At 43.3% G+C, this 23525-nt stretch overlaps 1 protein-coding gene across 1 annotated transcript in view; it reads right to left on the reverse strand.

Annotated features, from left to right (window-relative positions):
- Positions 1 to 23525, reverse strand: part of LOC107105629 (WD repeat and FYVE domain-containing protein 3-like) — a gene marked incomplete at its 3' end in the record, with an annotated part of 114152 nt that overhangs the window by 43751 nt on the left and 46876 nt on the right. Inside the window, 9 exon segments of the mRNA XM_015405632.1 lie at positions 1491 to 1651; positions 3112 to 3343; positions 7853 to 8034; positions 8858 to 9076; positions 10821 to 10921; positions 13070 to 13301; positions 14380 to 14492; positions 21159 to 21373; positions 22666 to 22843. Coding sequence (XP_015261118.1) covers positions 1491 to 1651; positions 3112 to 3343; positions 7853 to 8034; positions 8858 to 9076; positions 10821 to 10921; positions 13070 to 13301; positions 14380 to 14492; positions 21159 to 21373; positions 22666 to 22843 — 1633 coding nt within the window.

Below are 23525 nucleotides of genomic sequence, written 5' to 3' on the forward strand. Positions count from 1 at the left end.
TTAAATATCTGCAGATGGGGCCATGTTGACTAGCAGATGTATTGATTACTCTTTTGCAATTTCAAAGGGCCCCTTTATCTATTTTCTTTTCATCTGAAGATACACAGCTGTCCCACCCTTTCATTTTACTGTATTTTGATGCTAACTCAGCCCAGGAACTTGAGGGAAGAGACAAGATTACCTTCTTAACTTAAACTTCTGAAAATGGCACACAAGAGGCTTTAACATTCTACAGTAAACAAGATATTTATTCAACGTAGAGGGGAGGTCAGGTGAAATCAGGGGTAAAATGTCTGAGGTAAATCAAATATAATTCTGCGGTGACTTATTCTAATCACAAACTCCAGGTGATGTATTTCCAGCAAGTGAGAGTTCTTAAGCTTTTGATGAAGTCTTAGAATCTTAGAGATGAGAGGCTTTGGTTTCAGTGGTTCCTAACCACTCAAGTTCACTTTCTTGAGTTTAACTGACTCTTCAGGTTTCAGAAGGTAGAGATACATTACCAAGTACCCAAATTCCTTCTCTAAACACACCAGGGATCACTCCACTCTTCGAGCTATCTCCCTTTCCAACTAGGCAGGGAATCACTTCTCTAACTAGGAGATCTATCCCTTTTTCTGGCCCAAATGGCGGTCTTCACTGATCCTCCCACTCCTCCTTGCCAACCTTCCCAGTCCTCAGTCAGAGCTAAACTGTTCCATTTCTCAATCAGAGCCTAAACTGAGTTCTCTTCAGCAGTCAGTTCCCAAGTCTTTCTGCTCAACTGATGGTAACCAATCAAATCCCTTTGAACAGCCTGTCACTCAAGGCTCTCTGGGTCTTTGAGGCATTAACCCTTCACAGACCTTCACATATTTACACAGCATTTATGAGTTTTTACAGCACAGTCTTGTCAGAACAGGTTATTTATATTACATGGAATTATGTGGTTACTTCCTATACCTATAGTGGACCCAGCTGAAGAAGATGGCAAACTAGATAGAGGAAAAGCTGGTAAGATACAGACTAACAAAAAAGAAAAGACTGTTCTGCAGATAATGGGACCCCCTGAAGGCTAAGCCACACAGGATGAGAAGGAAAGAGGAGGAGAAGAGATCAAGTGGTATAGTCAGTCATATCCAACCTACTGTATATTTAAGAGTACATTTGAGTAACTACTGTATATTTAAGAGTATACACAACTTAGAAACAAGCTCCTAATGATTACTCAGTACTTTAAACTGAATGTAAAAAAAGAAAAATTACAATATCAAAACTGCAGTCTCCATCCAGCAGTCTCAGTCCATCTACAAATTCCACTATATGCTCTATTTCCAGCATGAGCTGACTTCACCATACATTCCTGAGCACTTCCACCACTGAAATAAAGCCCCCCAAATGTGAGGCTTTCTGAAAGCCACCACAGCTATGTAGAGGGACAGTTTTTGAATTAATACCATAAAATGAGCCAGGTGCTTAGAAGCATGACCAACATGCATTTTCAAGCTTACCTGTTTGGCAATGGCCTTGCTGTCCAGTTTATTATAAACTTTCCTAATCCTTGCCACAGTCAGTGAGGAAACGGAGAGTGCATAGAGACCGAAAGAGACTTTTTCCTCCGGTACCAAAGATACTGGACAGGGACTGATGCCTTCTGGCTTGGAATCTTTACCTGCAGAGTAAGAAACATTTTATGAGCAAATGCACTGCAATGATTAAGTGCGTGAGCTGTGACCTAGGCAGCCTCTAGTTCAAAGTTCATCTCAGCATAAGTAATCAGCTTGCTTGAGCAAGACTCCATTTTTCAGTCTCAAAGCTGTATCTGCAATATGGGCATTAAGAAGCTCCACCTTTACAGGTTTGTTATAAATATTACCAAGTAATGTATGTGAAATGCTCTGTACAATACACATAAACGTACATACAGAGTTGCTTTATACTGAACCAGACCCTTGGTCCATTAAGGTCAGTACTGTCTACTCAAGCTGACAGTGGCTTTCCAGGGTCTCAGGAGGTGGCCTTTCACATCACCTACTGTCTGGTCCTTTTAACGGGAAATGCTGGGGAATTGAACCTGGGACCTTCTGCATGCCAAGCAGATGCTCTACCACTGAGCCGTGACCCCTTCCCAAATGCTAACACCATCATTATGCATTTGTAAAAATGTCATTCAAATGAACTATAGAAATTCTATCACCAGTACAGTATTTCCTGAAGACAATTTTTACTTTCTAAAACTTCAGAGATTGGGGTGCTTTTTGTTGGGGGGGGGGTTTTTTGGCTAACACCACAAAGCTAGTTATTTTCCCATTTAAAGTCTTAACATGGCTCATTTTAAAAGTGCTATGACAGTACATGGACGCTGCAGTGAGCTGCATGCAGATTTTTTCTATGGAGTATATTTAGATCCCAGCCTTCTTCCAAGGGGTTCATAGAGTACATATAATTATTCTCCCTTCCCCATTATATATTTTCACAACTACCTTGTGACGTAGGCTAGGCCAAAAGAATATAAGACTGGCTCAAGGATACCCAGTGAGCTTTATGTACCCAAGTCTCCTATCTCCTAGCCTGGCATCCTAACCACTGCACGACACTGACCTCTCACAGTTCACTTTTAATTAGTGGATCCACTGACTTGCCAAGATGGACAACCCAGTTCTCGCACTCCAGAAACTCACATGACACTGAGAGCTGGGCTAAGAAATGCATTCATCCAGATTGGTATCTGACGAAGGGAGCTTTGCCTCCCAGAAGCGCACACCCTGAGAATCTTGCCAGTCTTTAAGCTGTTACTGGACTCAGATCTAGATCTTCTACCGCAGAACAGCACAGCTACCCTCCAGAAACTATCTTTGTCCAGAACGTATCAGATCTCTGGATGCCACCAAGACAGTATTTACAGACTCCCAAGTCACAACGGGGACAGTAATGTGGAACAGTAACAGGAACATCAATGCTTTAATGCTTTGACAATGAGCCCTCTCCTTCCCAAAATGCTGCATCCACAACTCATTATTAAAGAAATTAGCTGAACACCAGATACGTACGAACAACTCATTATTAAAGAAATTAGCTGAAAAGCTAGCCCTGATAACACCAGATACGTACAAAAGGATTAGTTTTACTTACATGGTATATATACTGCTTGAAAACTTCCAACATAGTTTGGCCCCAGTTCATAAATTGTGCTAATGCTTGAGGGAGGCAGCACTTCTTCCAGGAAATGAGTTGGCCCCAACCGCCAAACCAAAGAGGACAGCTGGCGCTGGGCAGGTGGCGTGCCCATATAGGCATAGACTGTGCTAACTACTGGTGGATTGGCACAACTCGAACCGCCGGGGCTACTGTGAATATAGTGAAGCTGTAAAAAAGAAAAGAAAAGGAGGGCGGGCTCAGAAATGTCCACTTCCTCATAAACATATTAACATCTTACCACTCCTGCAAGATGACCAAGTCATCTTGGTGGCCCTTACGAGGGCAGGGAGCTGGGGTATACATTTTGCAAAATAAATAACATTAATAAAACTCATCCTACAAAACACAAATTGAAGCTTGCCTGTGACGAGACCATGTCTTGCAGATGGCAAGGTGTGTGGTGATAACACAACTCCTCCAAAACACAGCTCCTCAATGGAACAGGTACAACATAAAGCCCATTTAGATACTACCGTGCACTAAAAATGGAAATCACAGACCAATTATCATCCGGGGACGATTTCAAGGTATGTTCTGATCATCCCATCCAAATAATGCACAGTGCAGAACTTGAACAGAACCAGAACCTTGAAGAACTGAGGCAAGTCACTGTCTCAGCTGGGTAAGCTGGATAGCCATTTGCCAAAGATAACAGCCCTAACAGTTTTATGCTGGGAAAGATATATCTGCAAACATAAAACATTAAAAAAAAAGGATGAAAGCAAGATGCGGCTTACACTTTGCTGTATTTTTGTTTGTTCCCTTGAGTTCTTACAGATCAGTCTTTGGAGTTTTTTCTCCAAAAATAAGTTTTCACCAATATACTTTATGAAAAAGCACTATATACTATGAACACACACAAGGCGATCAACAGTTCAATAAGGCTTTGCTAGGTTTTGTTTAATAATGATAATGCCTAGTATCCAAACACCAACTTTAACCTTCCAGGGCATTCACTTGCTGACCTAAGAGGAACAGTTCTTTTACAAAAGAATTACAAAAGGGAGATTAGAAAGAGAGATGGCTGAATTGCAACTCGTAATGAAGCTCAAGACAATGCATCCTCCTGGACTGAATCGAAACCTAGGTTTCCTGTCTCATTACCAAAGCTGATTTCTCCACGCCTACTACCCCTCTGCATATCACACCTAATCTAATCACGCCTGCTATTGTCATTCATCTGCTATGGCCATTTGGCATCTGAAACCACTCCAATCTCCAAGTTTCCAGGGCATTCACTTGCTGACCTAAGAGGAACAGTTCTTTTACAAAAGAATTACAAAAGGGAGATTAGAAAGAGAGATGGCTGAATTGCAACTCGTAATGAAGCTCAAGACAATGCATCCTCCTGGACTGAATCGAAACCTAGGTTTCCTGTCTCATTACCAAAGCTGATTTCTCCACGCCTACTACCCCTCTGCATATCACACCTAATCTAATCACGCCTGCTATTGTCATTCATCTGCTATGGCCATTTGGCATCTGAAACCACTCCAATCTCCAAGTTATAAAGACAAATGGACTCACATTCTAGCTGTATCTGAAGAAGTGAGCAGTGACTCATGAAAGCTCATCCCCTGCCACAAATTTTTATAGTCCTTAAGGTGCTACTGGACTCTTGCTCTTTTCTACAGCCACTTGGGCATGGTCAGTGAGCCTTTGGATTGTCTTCTCCTTTAAACAGCAAACTCTCACTCCACCTCCAAACAACTCTCCACCATTTAAAAAATTATTTACGACATGGCATGGTGGGTTAATGTTTCAGAAACATGAGCCAAAAGCCCCTTTCAACAAAGTGGTTCTTTGGCTCTTGGCCACAATAATTATTAAACAAATGGGAGATTTGAGAAGCTCAATGGAGAAAAGCATGGGGCAATCTCTGCCCACTCAGGTTGTCTTGTCCACCTTGTCTGTTTCAGCACAAAACCAAAGTGGCAAGTGAAAGTGAAAATTTAGCACAACAGCAAAGGGAAATGCAAACAGTTTTGTATTTCTAATCCAAAAAGGGAAAACACTGCAGATTACCTATATAGAGGTTTTCCCCCCTAAGTACAAGCTTTTAAGTACAACTCGGAAGAAAAGCTCCCTTCTAAAGGTACTTATATTTTACACTGTTCAATACGTTAGAGGCCACATCTGCTGTCTCCCATTACAGGAGTACTGACCCCCTCCCAGCCACCCGTCCCTCACAACTAGCCTCTTGCCTTAAAGAGATGCAGTGCTGCAATTTCACAGAAAAGCCAAGTGGTCCCATTTATAAATATCGGAGCTTTGGTAACCGAACAATAGAGGCTTTTGAGGGCACAGAGCACTCAACTGAAAACCCGGCAGCAGCAGGATATGGAAAAGGAAAACAGGTTTTGAATTCTTCCTTTATCTCAGTATTTAAGACTCTACTGGACTTTTTAAAAAAAGAAAGAAAGGTGGCTTGTACGGCTCGAGTTTATTTTTGACTCTGCTTTTCTACAAAGAGTTTTTTTCTTTACCTCCCTGCACAAATAAGCCCTGAAGCCAACCTGCTCCCTCCCACAGCAGCAAACCATTTATTAACATAAACCTGTGAAAATAAAGCAGCGTACAACAAGATACTTTGCAGAAGTATTTGCTTCATAAATAAATAGCACAGGACTTTATTCTTTGCAAGACTTTTGCTGTAAAAACAGAATATTCTCTAGCCACTGGGGCAATTCAGATGAAAGGTGGTCAGCTCCAACCAACTACTATTACGTATTTCGAGGTAATGTATTCCAAAAGGGTTGCACAGAACTGCATACACCTGAAAGCTGATAGCTTGAATAAAACTTTGTTGGTCTTAAAGATGCCACTGGCCTCAAACTTTGTTTTCCTGATGCACGTTAGATAAGACTAGGTGGATAGGCCTTTAACAAGCTAGAAAACCGCTACCACAGAACCCTTTTTTCCATACAGAGAGTTCTGACAGGAGATGCAATAACCCTGTTTTGAACTCCAATCAGAGACTCTGTAGGGACTTGCGTCGGGCTTTGGTCAGTCATAGAACCATAGAATTACAGAGTTGGAAGGGACCGCCAGGGTCATCTAGTCCAACCCCTTGCACAATGCAGGAAATTCACAAATACCTCCCCCTCCACACCCCCAGTGACTGCTGTTCCATGCCCAGAAGATGACAAAAAAAGCCCTCCAGGATCTCCAGCCAAACTGGCCTGAAGAAAAATTGCTTCCTGACCCCAAAGTGGCAATCAGCATTTGCTGGGCGTGTAACAAAGGGCCACAAGAACTAAGCACTGATGCAACCCCTCCTGCCCTCCCTCTCATGATCTGCTTAAGCTCACAGAATCAGCATTGCTGACAGACAGATGGCCATCTAGCCTCTGTTTGAAAACCTACAAAGAAGGAGAGCCCGCCACCTCCCAAGGAAGCCTGTTCCACTGACAGAGATCCTGGAGGGTCCGTTCCCCCCCCCCTTTCTGTGCATAAAGCAGCGGTCACTGGGGGTGTGGAGGGAGGTATTTGTGGATTTCCGGCATTGTGCAGGGGGTTGATTTAGATGACCCTGGAGGTCCCTTCCAACTCTATGATTCTATGATTCGACGAGCCATGCTCAACTTCCTGAAGCACCTCTCCTAGCAGAAAGTTGGAGGAAACCCCAAACCCTCTCTGAATCACCGCAAAACAGCCTGAAGCAGGATGAAACAGTTGCACTCTGTCCTCCAGACATCCCTGGCACCCACAGGAGCTGAACACAGGTAAGCCGGGGAGCATTAACTACACCTTTGCAGCTCACTCGGTTATAAAAGCAGCCGTGGTGACCAGCAACAGCCCCCAATCACCACCTGCTCCTCTTCTTCTGCAAGGCAGCAGTGATGGTGGTATAGGTAGGCCCCCTTTTGGTGCATATGCACCTGATATCTGACAGGAGAAAGAAGAACTACCCACTACACTGCGCATTAAAGAAGGTGGAGTGTCCAATCCTTTGGGGGCAGGAGTGTGTGGCAATTCTACCATGTCTCTTGCCGTCTGGGGAAACAGGGCAAACAATAATGTGTGCAGCCCACTAGGGCACAGCAGCAAGGCAGCAATGGGCATCGTAGGACTGTAGGGCCCTGACAGCCACCTGACCTCGCCAAGCCCCGACACTGACCCCGAGAGTGCTCACTTCAGCCCTCTGCTTTGATACAATAAACTGGGAAGATATGGATGGGATGGAGTATGAGGTTTCCTTCCTCAGTGCAGGGGTTAGACCTAAAATGGCACAGACTGGTGAATCAAAGGAGCACAGCCTTCTTACACAGGGTCACCTAAGTGGTTTTGCAGTGATGGTAATTCTGCAGCCCAGCTTGGAGAGACGCCCCCACTTTCCAGGAACACTGCACCGTCAGCTGGAAGCCATCGTGTGAACACACTTAAAGCAACTACTGGACACTCTGGATTTGTATTAGCCCCAAACCTTGACAAGCTGCGAAATATTGATTCTCCGCTCCATCCTTGCCTGGAGCAGGAACTTCCATGCTGTGCAGAGCAGCAGCAGCCTTTCCATGACGGAACAATTCAGCTGAGAAACAAATGGTGCCACCTTCACCTCGCATACAAAACAATACAAGCATAAAAATTTACACTATTTTGCGAAGTTAACAATGCACAGTGCGCGCACTGTGGGTGCTCTAATATCTCAGTAAGTTAAAAATATTCAGCGTACCTTGACTGTATTAATAAGCTGCCCATCGATGTAGAGTGCAGCAGTGCTATTTTTCAGCATGCCTTTGCTCATCACCAGAACCATATGATGCCACTGGCCTTCTATAATGTGTTCACCACAACGAAACCGAGCACAGCAAGGGAGGATTTCGTAGCAGGAGGATTCTTCGCTGAAATCATCAACTGAAGTCCAAAAAATAAAATATAGTATTCAAGTGGGAGACCCTGATGGCCCATACATAATATACTCTCAGGAAGGGGTGTCAGACATATGGCCTATGGACTGGAGCCAGCCTGTCCAAGGGACTTTTCCTGCCCACCTTTATTGCCAGATGTCAGAGGCTGTGCATTATGTCTCTGTATACATTCCTAATGCTAATGTGTAACATGCAATGGAACTGGGAGGGCGGGCATCAGGGAGATACTTTGAGGAAATATTGTGTCAATGTTTTAGGCGTGTTTGTATTTTGAGTAAATAATACTACTGTTAATTGGGTTTTCCTGTGTCCTTTATAAAGTTTATATCTCTGGTAAGCTGGCATTACATTTTATGGCACACATGGCCCGGCCTGACAAAGTGACATTTATGTCAGATCAAGCCCTCGTTAACAAATGAGTTTGACACCTCTGCTCTAGGGAATCAATTGTGGGACAGGAAGCAGTTCTGCATCATCTGCACTCAGCATCCAGTGCAATCAGACAGACGGCACCCACACAATAGACTAGCCTCAAGGTTATCAAAACACAATAGGGAAATCAAGACAGAATAAAATCATTAGGTGCCAGAACTTTCGTATTCAGTACACTGATGCACTATAATAGACTGAGTCAATACTGCAGAAGTCGGGTATACATTTAGACCAGTAAACCAGAACCCCTAAAGTTACAGGAAAGTTAAAGAACATCAGTTTTCATTTACTATGTAAATCATTTGGTGCTTTTAGCAGTAAAAACTTCCTCTAAAAACGTCTATCACATTTCCAAAGTAATACAGTATGAGGCATACCATAGTTCTGAAGTAGCTCTTCCTTGGTTGATACAATCAGTGATCGGTCTTTTGCAGAGAGAACTATGGCAAGACATACGTAGTGCTGCTCCGAGCTGTTTGCTCGTCTTACAACTGTAAGAAGTCTGACGGGATGATGATTTGGGGATGTACTAAAATGTTCTATGCAAAACCAACTTGAATAGCTCAAACCAGATGGCGGTGGAAAAAGTCTCTCTCCTGTAGCGGGTGGGGGAGAAACCAGAACACTTTGGCTTGAAATGAAGTCTAATGAGTCTTTCTGCAGTTTCCTCATAACTTTCTGCATTTGGCTTTAACATTGCATGCATTAAATACCGCTTACTGTTTTTATATGGGTATGTGTGATAATACATTATAACTTTACACTAGAAGATGCCAAATTTTAAATCACGCAGACTTTAGTGACCCTTTCCAACATGTTTATGACAATAATGCTTGCATAATGAACACCTTTAAAATCAAGCAGTGTTCCCTCTAAGCTGAGTTAGTGTGAGCTAGCTCACAGTTTTTTAGCCTCCGGCTCACACATTTTTGTTGTAGCTCAAGAAGGATGGCTCCAGAGCAAACTAATTGATGCAGTAGCCAAATCAGTGGCTCACAACTTTAATGCCCATAGCTCACAAAGTACCATTTTTGCTCACAGGACTCCATAGCTTAGAGGGAGTATTGCTTACAAGCCTTGGCTAAAAACTTGCAACATAGTGGTCCTTCACCCAACAAGGAATAACCAACTAACAGGTAGAGATCATGAGGCCCAGGGCACAAGGGATTCAAGGGACAATGGAAAGTTGCAAGCTTGTGACAACAGGATGACAGGCTTGTGACAACAGGATGACAGGCTTGTGACAACAAAGCAAGCGAGCCACTGGCAATGTAATTGGGAAGTACTACCTCATCAAATACTGGAAATTCTAGCATTTCTCTGAAAAAGTCCAACAAACGTTACCACTGTGCTGAATTTTCATCCTTGAAAATGTTGTGGGTAAAAAGCAGGCTTGAATGGAAGGTGTCATCAAAGAAACCCAAACAAACCATTTTCTCTTTTCTTTTATGGCTGTTACAAATGCCCCTATGCTGCTTCTCTGGCATCATTTTCTGTTCCCCCACTCCTAGCCAATCAGGGAGCAAGACAGATATCATGATATCCAATCATATCTGCTTTTATATTGCTACCACTGAGGGTAAGTGAAGCAGCACTGCCCTCCCTGGAACACGTTCCTATGTTGCTCAAGCAACAAGGCAACAATTCACGTCTTTCTGTGCTGGGCTGACGGGGCAGTTGTGTTACCTGCCCTCACAACACACGTCAAGGAGCTTTGGCAACATGAAGCTGTATTTCTTGTCTTCCTGAATTGCACAGATAGGTAGTAAAATTGCCCTCACAGTGCAATAGAGATAAGATGCATTTGGACAACTGCCTCAGCAACTTCAGGTATGCATTCCCTTCCCCATCGCCCTGGTTCCTATATCTGGGTGTGGCTTATAGTGCCTAAGCAGCCAATTTCCCCTGTTTTTCCACATTTCATAACAGTGGTTTCATTGTCACAGGGAACAATTCCCCTCCCCCCAACCACCCATTGCTGAAAATAAGGAGATGCTTTGAGAGGCACTTAAACGTACACAGACTCCCTCCCCCCCCCAAAAAAAAAACACTGGCTAATAAACTGGTAAAATCCCATTTTATGGGAATGAGCTCTTCTGCCTCTTTCTGTGCCCATGCTAACCCCAGCCTTTCATCAGACGGAGAAATGGTAGCACTGACAGACAAACAGTAAAAACCTTCTGGAATGCCACCATTATGAACACAGCCCTTCTGAAGCAAGAGGACTAATGTGTTTACAACGGCGGAAAGGAAACGGAGCCATTTAAGCACAGCGCTATTTTCAGAAGATGCCAAAAGCACTAAACCCATCTCTCATGATGGCTATGCTGAAAGACTTACCAGCCCCGATTCCACTGACCACAGTGCCATCGGTAAGACCTGTTGTGACTACGTTGTTGGTCGGTGCATTGTGGGGTGCCAAGCTCGGCAAGAACAGACAGCTGTTGAGTAGAGGGAAATTCATTAGACGTTAACATTTCCACGACTGAACGTGATTTGGCAAGCTGACAAACGCCGCTCAGAGCAAGCGAGCCCGAACACCTGCTCCTCCTGTGTTAACTTTTCAGAGTAAAGGTGGGGAATTTGCATCAGGTAAAAAAAAAAAACCCTAACAAGCGTCTACTTGTCATCTTGAAGCACGCAGTGCATGACCTATGCTCATCTCAGCTGTCTACATGAACCTGTGCTTTCTAAAATGCCTGAAGCGTATGTCAGAAGAGAACTGCAAACCTGGATTCCTACAGGAGAAGGAGCCTGGGTATTTATATGAGTGCTCTCTGGAGCACAACTGTACCAAGAACACAAGCACTGGAAGGGGACACTGCGGGCTGACAGACATGACCCTAAGCCAGGGCACTCTGAGAAGCACCCTAAGTAACACGCAGGAAGTTCATGGGGCACTAAGGCTAGTCCAGGCTAGCCCGACCTTTTCAGATAGACTAAGAAGGCTCGGCCCTGGTCAGTATTTGGGTGGGAGACCACCAAGGGATACCAGGGTTGCTACACCGAGGCCAGCAATGGCAAACCATCGCTGAACATCTCTTGCCTTGAAAACCCTATGGGGTCACCCATAAGTCGGTTAAGACCTCATGGCAGTCTTCACCACCACCAAGGTGGTGAGGCATAAGCAGGTGTCTCAGAGAAATCCTCTTCGATAGAATCACAGAGTTGGAAGCGAACTCCAGGGTTATCTAGTCCAAATCCCAGCACAATGCAGGAAATTCACAGGAAATACCTCACCCCAGCACCCCCAGTGACCTCTGTTCCATGCCCAGAAGATGACAGGAAACCTCCAGGATCCCCGGGCAGACCGGCCTGGAGAAAAACTGACCCCAAAGTGGCGATCAGCTCATTCATGTCTGAATACTCTCATACAAGGTCAGGTCATGGGAAAGGCCTCTTGCCTTGAAAACCCTATGGGGTCACCCATAAGTCGGTTAAGACCTCATGGCAGTCTTCACCACCACCAAGGTGGTGAGGCATAAGCAGGTGTCTCAGAGAAATCCTCTTCGATAGAATCAGAGAGTTGGAAGCGAACTCCAGGGTTATCTAGTCCAAATCCCAGCACAATGCAGGAAATTCACAGGAAATACCCCACCCCAACACCCCCAGTGACCTCTGTTCCATGCCCAGAAGATGACAGGAAACCTCCAGGATCCCCGGACAAACTGGCCTGGAAGAAAAACGCTTCCTGACCCCTAAGTGGTGACCAGTATTTCCCTGGGCATGTCTTGTGGATGTATGCCTGCAAGGCTGCTTTTATGCAAGGAGTCCCACTGAGGGTTTTTCCTTTCCCACAACTGCCATCTCTCTGCCACCTGTTTATGTGGTAGCAACACTCATGTTTGCTAATACTTCTTGGGATTCCAAAAGCAGAGTTTTGAGCTCTCTGAGGATTTGTGTTAAGGACTCTGCTGCTGCTACCCAACTCTAGCCTCTAGCATCGGCCCCTTCAACCAATTCTTCACAATACGGTAACACCCTCATTTGGAGGGAAGTAACTTTTACAAAGAGCTGCGGTGGCTCAAGTGGTTAAGACGCTGAACTGCAGGCTGTGGAAGGTCAGTAGTTCAGCAGTTCGAGACCCGGGTGCCGCAAGACGGGGTGAGCTCCTGTCTCTAGTTCCAGCTCCTGCCAACCTAGCAGTTCGAAAGCAAGAAATTGCAAGTAGATAAATAGGTACCACTTCGGTGGGAAGGTAACAGCGTTCCGTGCACCTTGGAGTTTAGTCATGCCGGCCACATGACCACGGAAACGTCTTCGGACAGCGCTGGCTCTTCGGCTTTGAAACGGAGATGAGCACCGCAACCCTAGAGTCGGATTCGACTGGCTTTTGAGCAAGGGAACCTTTACCTTTACCTTTAACTTTTACAAAAACTGGGTACCACTGTCACTCCTTCACTAGGACAAGGGCTCTAAACACACACCCAATCTACTTAACACACACGCACACTTCTCCTTGAGGAATCAGTAATCTATCAGAGCAACCATCCAAGGCAAAACTAATTGTTTTAGAATCAAAACAGTGGATTAGTAATTAGAAACATTCCTTTGAAATGAAAAAGAATATAAGCCTTGCAAGGCCTTACCCGAACCCTTCAAGAGACGTGTCAAATTCAATAAATGCTGGAGTAACTGATGACCCATGAAGCCTAATATCATGTGGGGTTGTCATGGAGACCAAACATTTCACTCTTGTCAGGGGTACTGTGCTTCCTTCTGCTGGTTTTAAGAGGCTTTTACTTATCCTATAGTGATTATCTTCGTGTAAGCTGAACACACAGTCAGTACCCAAACCTTCCATTGATGTAACCATGCTATCTACAGCAGAAGCCAAGAAACAAAACAAGATTTCTCAGATTAGTAGTTTTATCACATCCCATTATTTATGGCCATGTTGGAAGCCCACTACAAAAAACCCCCGGAAATAAATATTATTGATTTATTTTTACAATATCCCAAGATTTAAGAGAATCAGGTTTAATTCATGTGATGAGGTTGCTAACAGCTTGATGCAAACACTGTACAATACTGATAACCATGGCTTTCATTTCCTGCAAGCTTATTTTAATGAAGCTGAATCCAGATTAAAGACAACCGCATGTGAAATCAGACCCATAGAGCTAAAGGGAGTTTTGTTTACGCAAACACAAGTTTCTAGACACAGTGACAAACGGCACAATTTTCTTAAATGGAAGTACTTAAAGTTAAACCAGCCAAGTCCTAATGAAGTCAATAGAGTACAACAAACCTGAACTCTGCAACACTAGCTTGGCTGTGAATTGAGTTCAAAAGGAAAACTGGCCTCCTTTGTTCCAACTCAAGCTAAACACAATAGATCTTAATGGATTTAATATCAGTAAAACAAATCTGTACACTGAGAATATGGTAGCCTCTAGATAATTACTTTCAAATGAAAGCTATATAGTTCCATACAGGCCTGATTTTACCATACAAAACTCATTGGTTTCCAAGTTTGTTCTGCCAGTCAGGAGGAGACAAAAAGGCATTTTGCTCTACATTCAAATGGAAAAAGGACTGGATATGATGTTGGTATTTCCATGGAATGACTATATCTCAGCACCATTAAGACAGTGGGCCAGTGCAGATATAACACAGTCACTTAACCATGGTTAAGGAAGCAAGTTTACACTTCAAGCCCCTCCCCTTCTTAAGCCTGTATTCCCCCAAATTGTTTTTTATCTTTTTCTGTGTGTATTTTAGCTTGGTTTTGTTTTATTGAAGTGTTTTTTGTTTGGCTTTAATGGTTTTTAAGACACGTTCTACTATTTATGTTTTTAATGTGTTAGCCACCTTGGTAACCCTCATAAGGGCAGAAAGGTTGAGTATAAATTTCAGAAATAAAGAAATAACCTATTTCAAACACCTGAACACTTACTTCTCATCTCTGGCTCATAACTTAATGAGCTTGGCTTATGCACTCTGTATCGTTTCAACAGCTTTTTGTCCCAGGCGCCACAATTCAGAGGATTTCCCAAACGTAAAAATTCCCTATTAAAAAAAAGAGAGAGACAGAGAGATGGAAAGAGAGTCTTCAAGACAGTTTGCGTTTCCTCTAGATACGTATGTGAAGTCAAGCACATGCACATTCTCAGCATGCATTTAATGAATGGATTCAAGAAGTAAAACAAAATATAGCGAAAGACACATTTAAATATAAAGCAGCCTTTCTAAAACTGTACTTTTGCTTTGTTGTGCTGAAATCAACAACTAACATTTAAATGAAGTCTTTTACTTAGCTTGCTTTTTCTACAGTAAGAACTTAACTACCAAGAGCAGCAAAATGTCATCCATTTACATCTGCTTAGCCATGGTCCAGACAGCTTCAGGCATCATCTAGGAATCTATTCTAAGACAACATACTGCTCTCTAAGCACATTGACCTCGACAGGCTTAGAAGGGAGCAACTTCTGCTTAGGACTGCACTATACGCCTATTGGCCTAATTATATACATGTGTCAGGAAACTGTACCAGGTGTAGATATGAAGAACTGCATTTTTTTCTTTTGAGGTTTGAAATGAGCAAAACCTTCACTCCAAGTTTCAAACGTTCCCCCCCCCTCTCTGGGCATAGAAAAGGCAGGAAGGGGGATAGTCAGACCAATTGCTTTCCAGATTTTCCTCAGCCCACCGTCATATAAATGCTAATAGGTCTAGAAAATGGGATAGTCAAGCTCCCCCACTCTTCAAGCAGGGAACAGAGATTTGGAGGTGTTAAACACTATAGAGACTTCAGGAAGGAAAATTCTGGAGACTTCTTGAAAAGCTTCTCTGACCTGGGCTGACCTGGTCAGTGGGTGGGGAAAAGGGACATGATAAAACTCAGGGGAGCAAGGAGGAAGGTTTCTTTTGTGCTGAGTCCATCAGAGCAGGTCTGGAGGAGGCAGCCATTGACCATGTGATGTCCTGATGAGCTGAAGGAAACTTCAAGGTAATTGTAACACTGTAGAGATCTGTAACCTCCTAAACTAAGGAGCCTGTCCTATATTTACATCTGAAAGGGCTTGTACAGAGAGAGGGACAGAGGAATTCCATTTTACCCATTTCTTTTGAATCCTTTGCTCAGTCTGGTGCTGTGCTGAAAGTATGCTTGTGAATGTTTTTTCTTTAATAAATACTTTATAACGTTTGATGCTGGTAGTGGTTCTCTGTACCACATATACCTCTACCGTCTTGGACACACTATTTTTAAAGAAGAGCCAGGGGAAGGCAGGCAGTTGGTAAGTGGCTATTCCTGCAGGGACACACAAGGCAGTAAACTGTCCCCGTGATGATCAGGCAGTGGGAGACACAGAGGCAAGGCCTCAGAACTTGGAAGGGAAGCTGGGAGTCCTGACCCTCCCAGCAGGCCATTCCTACAAAGGTGGTGGCAGCGGGTTACCAGACAAAGAGAAAAGCCTCTCCAGGAGTTGAGAAAACCTTGGATGGCAGGGTGGAACAGGGCTTGCACACTAAAAATATACAGATGTGACCACCAAGTACTGGATTTCAAAATACTATGAATTTAGACAAGCCAACTGGTTAGTAGAAACACAGCAAAGTGCAAGTTCTTTTTAAGACTCCCAAGATTACCAGTTGTTGTTTATTTAATTTTCATTTTGACAAGCATGTTTTTGGCCCACATTAGCAGGAGTCTGAATGAGTAATGGCAAAAATCTTTAAGTGGGCTCTAAATGGCAAATAGCTAGAAAAATAATCCTTCTGTTTTGTTATGCTAAAAAAAGAGTCTAGCCATTGATCCAATTAAATTTAAAACACACTTAAGATAGCAAACAGTGTGCTTGAAGTTATTTAATTCTCCTGTTGCCTATCATTCAGCCTATTAATAAAGCGGGGAGCTAATTTGCAGATGTATTGGATATCAAAAGGCAGGAGCATGTCTCTACCAACTGGGGCTGGTGGGGGAGCCCCAAATATATGCCAAAAAAACCCCAACCCTGATGGAGGGGAAAAGAACTATGCACGCATCAAAATCAGTCTGAACACATGCACTATGACGACTCTGAAGGAAGAATGCACTTGAACACATGAAGCTGCCTTATTCTAAATCAGACTAGTGGTCCATCAAGGTTAGTATTATCTACTCAGACTGGCAGTGGTTCTCCAAGGTTTCAGATGGAGGTCTTTCACATTATGAACTACCTAATTCTTGACTGGAGAAGCCAAGGATTGAACCTGGGACCTTCAGCATGCGAAGCAGATGGTCTACTCACTGAGCCACAGGCCCTCCCATAGGTACATGGAGACAACCAACAGGGAAAAGGGAACAGGATGAATGGAAAGAGAGCCAAGCAAGCTTTTTGCCCATCCAGCCCCAGGAAATACAGCCCGCTTGCCTGCTCCACCCCTGCCTAACAGATGAACAATGGGATTTTAGAGATTTTTAAAGGGTACTATGAATTTGTGGGTGAAACAACACAAACAAAACCAGATTTATAGTTATCCATAAAACACTGCTTCTATGCTCACAAGCCCCTAGCAGGGCAATTCAAAGGGCCTAAGAAGGAAATAATATGTTATTAAAATTATACTACTTTATTTAAAGTCAAAATACAGTTTAGAAAGACTGATACAAAAGAGGATAGATTCAGGTGGGTAGCCGTGCTGGTCTGAACCAACAGAACAAAGTTTGAGTCCAGTGCAGGGGGGTGGGGAATAGTCAGAGTGTCAAAAATACTGATATTACTAACTAAAATTCCAAAAAAACCTGACAAATTACTGAACAATTTAATCTCAGCCTACTGATAAGCTAGTGTTTTAAAAATAAAACTAGGACTTCATTAAAAATGATTATTATCTGGCCTCCACCCTCCCCATAAGCCAGCCCCATAGTCACATGTGATCCAGATAAAAGGATTGCACACCTTTTTATTGAATGATTTAAAATGGACAATGTTTTCATTATTGTACAAAATTTAAGGCAAAAAAGATTCCCTTTTAGAAATAATCACATACTGTAGATAATAAAACAGGAAAACATATTAAAAACTACACATAATGACAACAAAACTTAATTACTGTAAGGTAAGACTTGTCTTTGCTTTAACTTTCATCTTTGGTTTTTTGATGAAAAAAGAAGTTATTAACAAACTCTTTTGTTTCTCAACAGTTTTCAGCACTGCATCTGCAAGCATTTTTTCCTTGTCCTCTTCTTCCATTGCTTTCTCCACTCCTTCTAGCATGAGCTGTGCTGTGCTGAATCCCACCACATCCTTTTTCTCAGCAGCCTCCTTTACACGTTTGGTTGCATCATTTAGCAACGTTCGAGCAGTCATCCTCTTCTCGTTCTGCTGTCTCAGCCTTTTCAGTTTTGCTTCCTTCTCTTCCTTCTCTTTGCTCCCCTTCTCTTCCTTTTCACTGTCTATCTTCTTAAACCTAACTCCTCTGCCTTTCCCCCCTCTTTCTTTTCTTTTTTGTTTTACCCCTCTTTAATGACACACTGTTCATCACAATATTGCTTGTAATGAACCAGACAGACAACCTTTATTGGCATGTGAAAAAATAAAAGTATATTAAAATCATATACATGATATAAAGTTTCTTTGACGATTCGGTGGGCATTCAAAGTTCTCTCTGACATCCTGGCCCTTTCATTGGTCAAAATGCATCCGGTTTCTGAAAACCCTCTTTCTATGTCCGTACTACCATGCAATAATGATAAGATTTTATTAGTTTCAATAGAGACAGAAAGACAACTACGGAAAAGGAAAGAACATATAAGAACAGTAACTAACAACAATGGAGTCTATACTCTTGTTTCATTATTTGTTTACAGTGTTTACAATGTAAAAAATAAACTATAAATCTAAAAAAGGTTTATTACAAGATAAAAGTATTGTATGAAGTAAGGTGTATTAGAAATTGATACTACAGTAACATGATAATGCTGCTTTCACCACCACGGTAACTAGTGGGTATTTTGGATCTCCAGATGGGTGTGTCTTTTCTAAGAACTGATTCCAGTATGTATCTATGTGGCAAGTTTCACTGGCATCTTCAAGTCTAAGAAGTTTCCATTCATCCGCAATCATGTCCAGTAGAATATCCATCGGGCATGCTCCTGCTACTTTCATTATATCCTTGTGGGTTCCTTCCTTGACCCCCTGTGCTGGAGCTAAACATTGAAGCTATCTGAGGATGGGCTTGTCCAAAGACGACTGGAGTAAAACGTGTTTGCAGACTGCTATGAAAAATTTTTTTGCTCCCGTTAAAAAGAGTGGTTGTTCCTTTTCAGAAAGTTTTTTCAGTTCATCAGATTCTGCTTTCACTGCTTACTTCTCTCACAGTATGCAGTGCTCATCACTGAAGGCTTCAAGAGACAATGGTGCTGAACTCTTACAAACACGATTCATTATGGTTCTTGTGAGTGTTTTTACTTCACTGTGCATCACACGCACCAAAGGCTCTTCTTTCTGGAACACTCCTGTGAACTTTAAGCGGGCACTCGTGCAAAAAAATATCACCTCTGCTTTCATTGTCTCGTGTTTTAAGAGGTTCATTATGTTTCTATATATTGTGGAAGATTTCACTAAATCACTTTTACTCTTAGGAACAAAGTCCTTAAAGTACTTCATAACTGAACTAAAAACAATCCATCTTCTTACTGGGAAGTCATCATGTTTTCCCCAAAAGGCAGTAATGAAAACAAAAAAACCCCCACAAACTGCATTCACAAATATCAAAGAAATAATGACTTTACTGACCGATTTTTTTAAAAAACTGACAAATTACTGACCAAGATGAAAAAACTGACTTTTACTGATTTTACTGACCATTTTCCACCCCTGCAGTGGCACCTTTGAGACCAACAAAGTTTAGTTTTGGTCTCAAACTTAGTTCTCACATCTGCTTGTTAACTCTTGTATTTGTATGCTAATTTGCTGCCATTCACAGGTCTTACCAACTGCTTTAATCCAATCTCAGCTACACTTATCGCCCAATTGCTTGCACATCCTGACTCTAACTAGCCCTTCCTGGAAACTAACCTCCCCACCTTCCCTTTACCTATATGTAAGGCTTGAGGAAACCTGTTTTAATGTACCTGAATAAGTGTGCATGCACACAAAACTTATACCCAGAATTAAACTTTGGCTGAGGTCACACGGGCAGGAAAATGCAGGGGGGAAGCGTGGCTGTTTGCCCCGGGGCAAAATAACGCACGGTTGCACAAGCAGACATCCCATGGAGGTCCCGTGGAGGTCTCGTGGTAGGGGGGAGGTGCTGATCACACCACAATCCTGCGGCACGGCAAAGAAGTGGCGCGCCGCGGCAAACGGGTGGGGTTTTTTCTGTACACCGACGTGTGCGCATGCCCCGTTGGATGCTTGTGCGCATCCCGAGGACACTTGGGAAAAAAACCCCTTTTTGCGAGGGGACATGGGCGGGCGCCGGATGCCATGGGATTCCACCGGAAACGCAATCACCCGCGCCCGCCCTTGCCCTGTGGTTTCTGAAAACTAGTACCTCCGAGGTACTAGTTTTTTACCGCGCATCTTCGGAGTGAAGCCTCGGGTGAGCCACGGGAGCTCTACACTTCCCAGATGTGGCGGTGAGATTGCGCCCGGAAAATCCGCCTATCTTCCGTCTCTCTAGCGTGCCTAATGCTCCGTGTGACCGCAGCCTTAGTTGGTCTTAAAGGTGCCTCAGGACTCAAACTTTGTTCTACAAAAGAGGATGTTTACATGTAAATTTACAGCCACATCCATTACATGATTACTCAGAATGAAGTCTGAGTTCAATGCACCTATGCTCAAGTAAGTTGTGAAGAACACTGATCAGTACAATGCTAGGCATCTTTACTTGAAAGTAAATCCCACCCATTACCATCAGAGTTTACTTTTAAGTAACTGTGCTCTATTTCAAGGCATTTTTGTGTTGTGCAACACAATTATAACACTCCTTCATTTCATGAAACCTCCCAACATTATTTATTTATTTTGACTTCTATCCCACCCTATCCAGCAAGTGGGCTCAGGGCAGGGAACAATAGATAGGTTAATGACTATAAAAGCATTTAACATTAAAACTGAGACAAGTTTAGCCAATAGCAACGATGGCAACAAGATGGAGAATTCAAATGCCTCCGGCAGCTGACAGTCTTCTAGCATGGTCAGTTTAGATGAAAAACAGTGACAAAGACCATGTACGGGGGAGACTGGAATGGATTAAACATCCGCCACCTCAACCAAAAGCCTGGCAGACCCTGCAGAACTGTAATAGATCCTGCAGGGCCCTGATCTCAGGTGGAAATGTGTTTCACCAAGCCGGGGCCTGGGCAGAAAAGACCCTGGCCCTAGCTGAGGCTAAGCGGACATCTTTCGGGCTGAGATGTTGGTCTGCAGAACATGAGGCTCTACAGGGCATGTGATTTGACCCAGCCCCCACAGCATCCATTTTACTGTGGTGCCCACCCAATGCCTGCTGTCCAAATTCCAAAAATACCTGGAGATTTAAGAAGGCCGGGGACCTCTTCCCTTGTACAGTGAGCAACAGGGAACACTCATAAGGAAACCAGTAAGGTTAGGGCTTCTCAACAACACTGACACCAAAGCGATTCATTCTCCTATTTCTCTAGAATCCCAACCACCTATACCTGCCCCACAAAATCCATGAATGCGAATGCGTCAACTAAACATAGGTCTGATTTTTCCCACTTACCTCAGCACCACTGGTTCCAGTGCTTGAGAGGCCAGCCTTTCAAACATCCTCTGGAGGGGCGGATGCAAGGGATGGTCTTCATCAGCAAGAGCCGCACTGCATCTCTGGAGAAGTCGAGCATGGAGTCCCGCTTCACACATGACTTGCTGATTTCTTTCTGTGTGCACTAGGGACTGCAAGATGTTGGCCACGGCAAGCTGAAGATCCAGGGCATGCTACATATTGCCATGGGGAAAAAAATTAAACAAACAGTACAAAAGTCAGAGATATGTCATTAACACGGCATTTTCCCTGTATGGGTCATGGCTCGAGTTCTTGATCTACTCAACTGCTCAAAGGCAAAAAGTCAGCAATCAGACAGGCACAAACTCTTCTGTGCACCTGAAGCAGCTCTTCATGTACTGAGAGATGCATCCCAATCAATTCGGATGGAAGTTTCATGAGTTTGAAAGACAGCTGTCCCTTTGTCAAAAAGAACCATGCTGGCATAAACTATCTGATAGATGTTCTGTAGTGTGGAGCAATGGTCGAGGCCCCAGACTAGGACTAGGCAGTCTCAGGTTCAAATCCCCACTGAGCTATGAAGCTCATTGGCTGACCTTGGGTCAGACATTTCCCCTGTGCCTAACCAACTTCGAGGAGGAGGAGGAGGAGGAGGAGACCTGTGCATACTGTCCTGAACTCCTTAGAGGAAGGACAGAATAACACACTCACCAACTCTGTTTTCACACTGTCAATCAACAAATACAGTCTTCTCATAACATGTGACAGTATACGCCTCATACTGTACTCCTATGCTTGCAATACTGTTTTTCTTTTTAAAAAATCCTACTAATGATTTGTTAGGAATGTCAGCTTCCTTTTACTGTTGGCTAAAAAAAAATATGGCTGCCAGATAGTATCAAAATATTGGCATCGGATTCAGCGAAACAGGCTCCAGTTCCCAATTAGGCATGTGCTTCTTTTATTTATATATAATGGCTGGGATCCAATTTGCTACTTTGGGCAAGCACAAATGCTTGGCTTTTCTTCTTTGAACAGCAGCTCCCATACCAGATTGCAACTGCTTTTTAAGTAACATCCCACCCCCCCAAAAAAACCCCTGCTTTTAAAACACCCCCTTCCCCCTTTCAACATGGATCCAGACCAGAAATATGATAAAGATTCAAATCCCCTGCTTCCTTAACAGAATTCAGAGTTATCTGAAACCATTAAAGTTAAGGGACTGGATCTGACCAGTTTTCCCACCGTCACAGGAGAGAGGAGGGCCCCTTCTACCCCTCCACCTGAACCTATGCTGGTGACAGGGGACCTGTGTGGACAAAAAGCAACAAGGGACAAGTGAAGAGGGGAGAATTAGCTGAGAATGCACTTCCTCCCACTCCTGCCAGAAGAAAAGCTAGCCGACACCAACGCAAGGCCATTAATTCAAATTAAACCACTTCATTGCTTTTGTTATAGCACTTGACCCCCACGGTTTAAATGATCGACTCGAAAGAACTCTTACTTCTGGCTGTGTAGCCGACCCAACTGAGACTAGGAGGTCTAACATGGAAAGCATTGCTCCAGGGTGAATGATGACTGCATCCAAGCTCTGCAGAGGCACCGTTCCTTTGTGCAGCTTCAAATCCCCAGAATTTTTGGGAGGGAATACTGGTGGGGTTGAAGAACAATGATATGCATGCCTAAAGGAGAAGGAGGGGGGAGAAAAATAAGTGACCTTTAATTCATACACAATTACGAGGCTTACGAGGGGAAAAAAATACACAGCAGTTGAATGGAGCACACCAAAGAATTTGTATTTGTATGTTTTCTACAATCTTCTAGTCATCACGGCCTAGAATTTCATAGGCTGATTCATATACACAAGTTCATATTGGTAATACGCAACTGTAGGGTATGTAGGTTCCCTCCTAGAATGCCAATTCAATTTCCTTCTGTCTTAACCAACTACTTATCAGCTGTTGAAATACGATATTAGGGGAAAACAGTATTATTTCAACACAAGTCTTGTATTTTTTTAAAAAAAGCACTGAACCTTCACACTATGAAAGGGTTAATTCCAGGAGGAGGAGGAGGAGGAGTTGGTTTTTAAACCCTGCTTTTCTCTACAAAGTGGCTTTCAATCCCTTCCTCTCCCCACAACAGTCACCTTGTGGGGTAGGTGGGCCCGAGAGAGTTCTGAGAGAGCTATGACTGGCCCAAGGTCACCCAGCAAGCTTCATGTCGAGGAGACGTGGGAAATCAAATCCAGTTCTCCAGATTTGAGTTTGCCACTCTTTTATTTATTTATTTAATTTATTTATTATATTTATACCCCGCCCATCCCGCGAGCAGGCTCAGGGTGGCTAACAAATGGTACAATGT

This window comes from Gekko japonicus, unplaced genomic scaffold (genome assembly GCF_001447785.1).
Source record: "Gekko japonicus isolate JY-2015 unplaced genomic scaffold, Gekko_japonicus_V1.1 scaffold1127, whole genome shotgun sequence".
NCBI lineage: Eukaryota > Metazoa > Chordata > Lepidosauria > Squamata > Gekkonidae > Gekko > Gekko japonicus.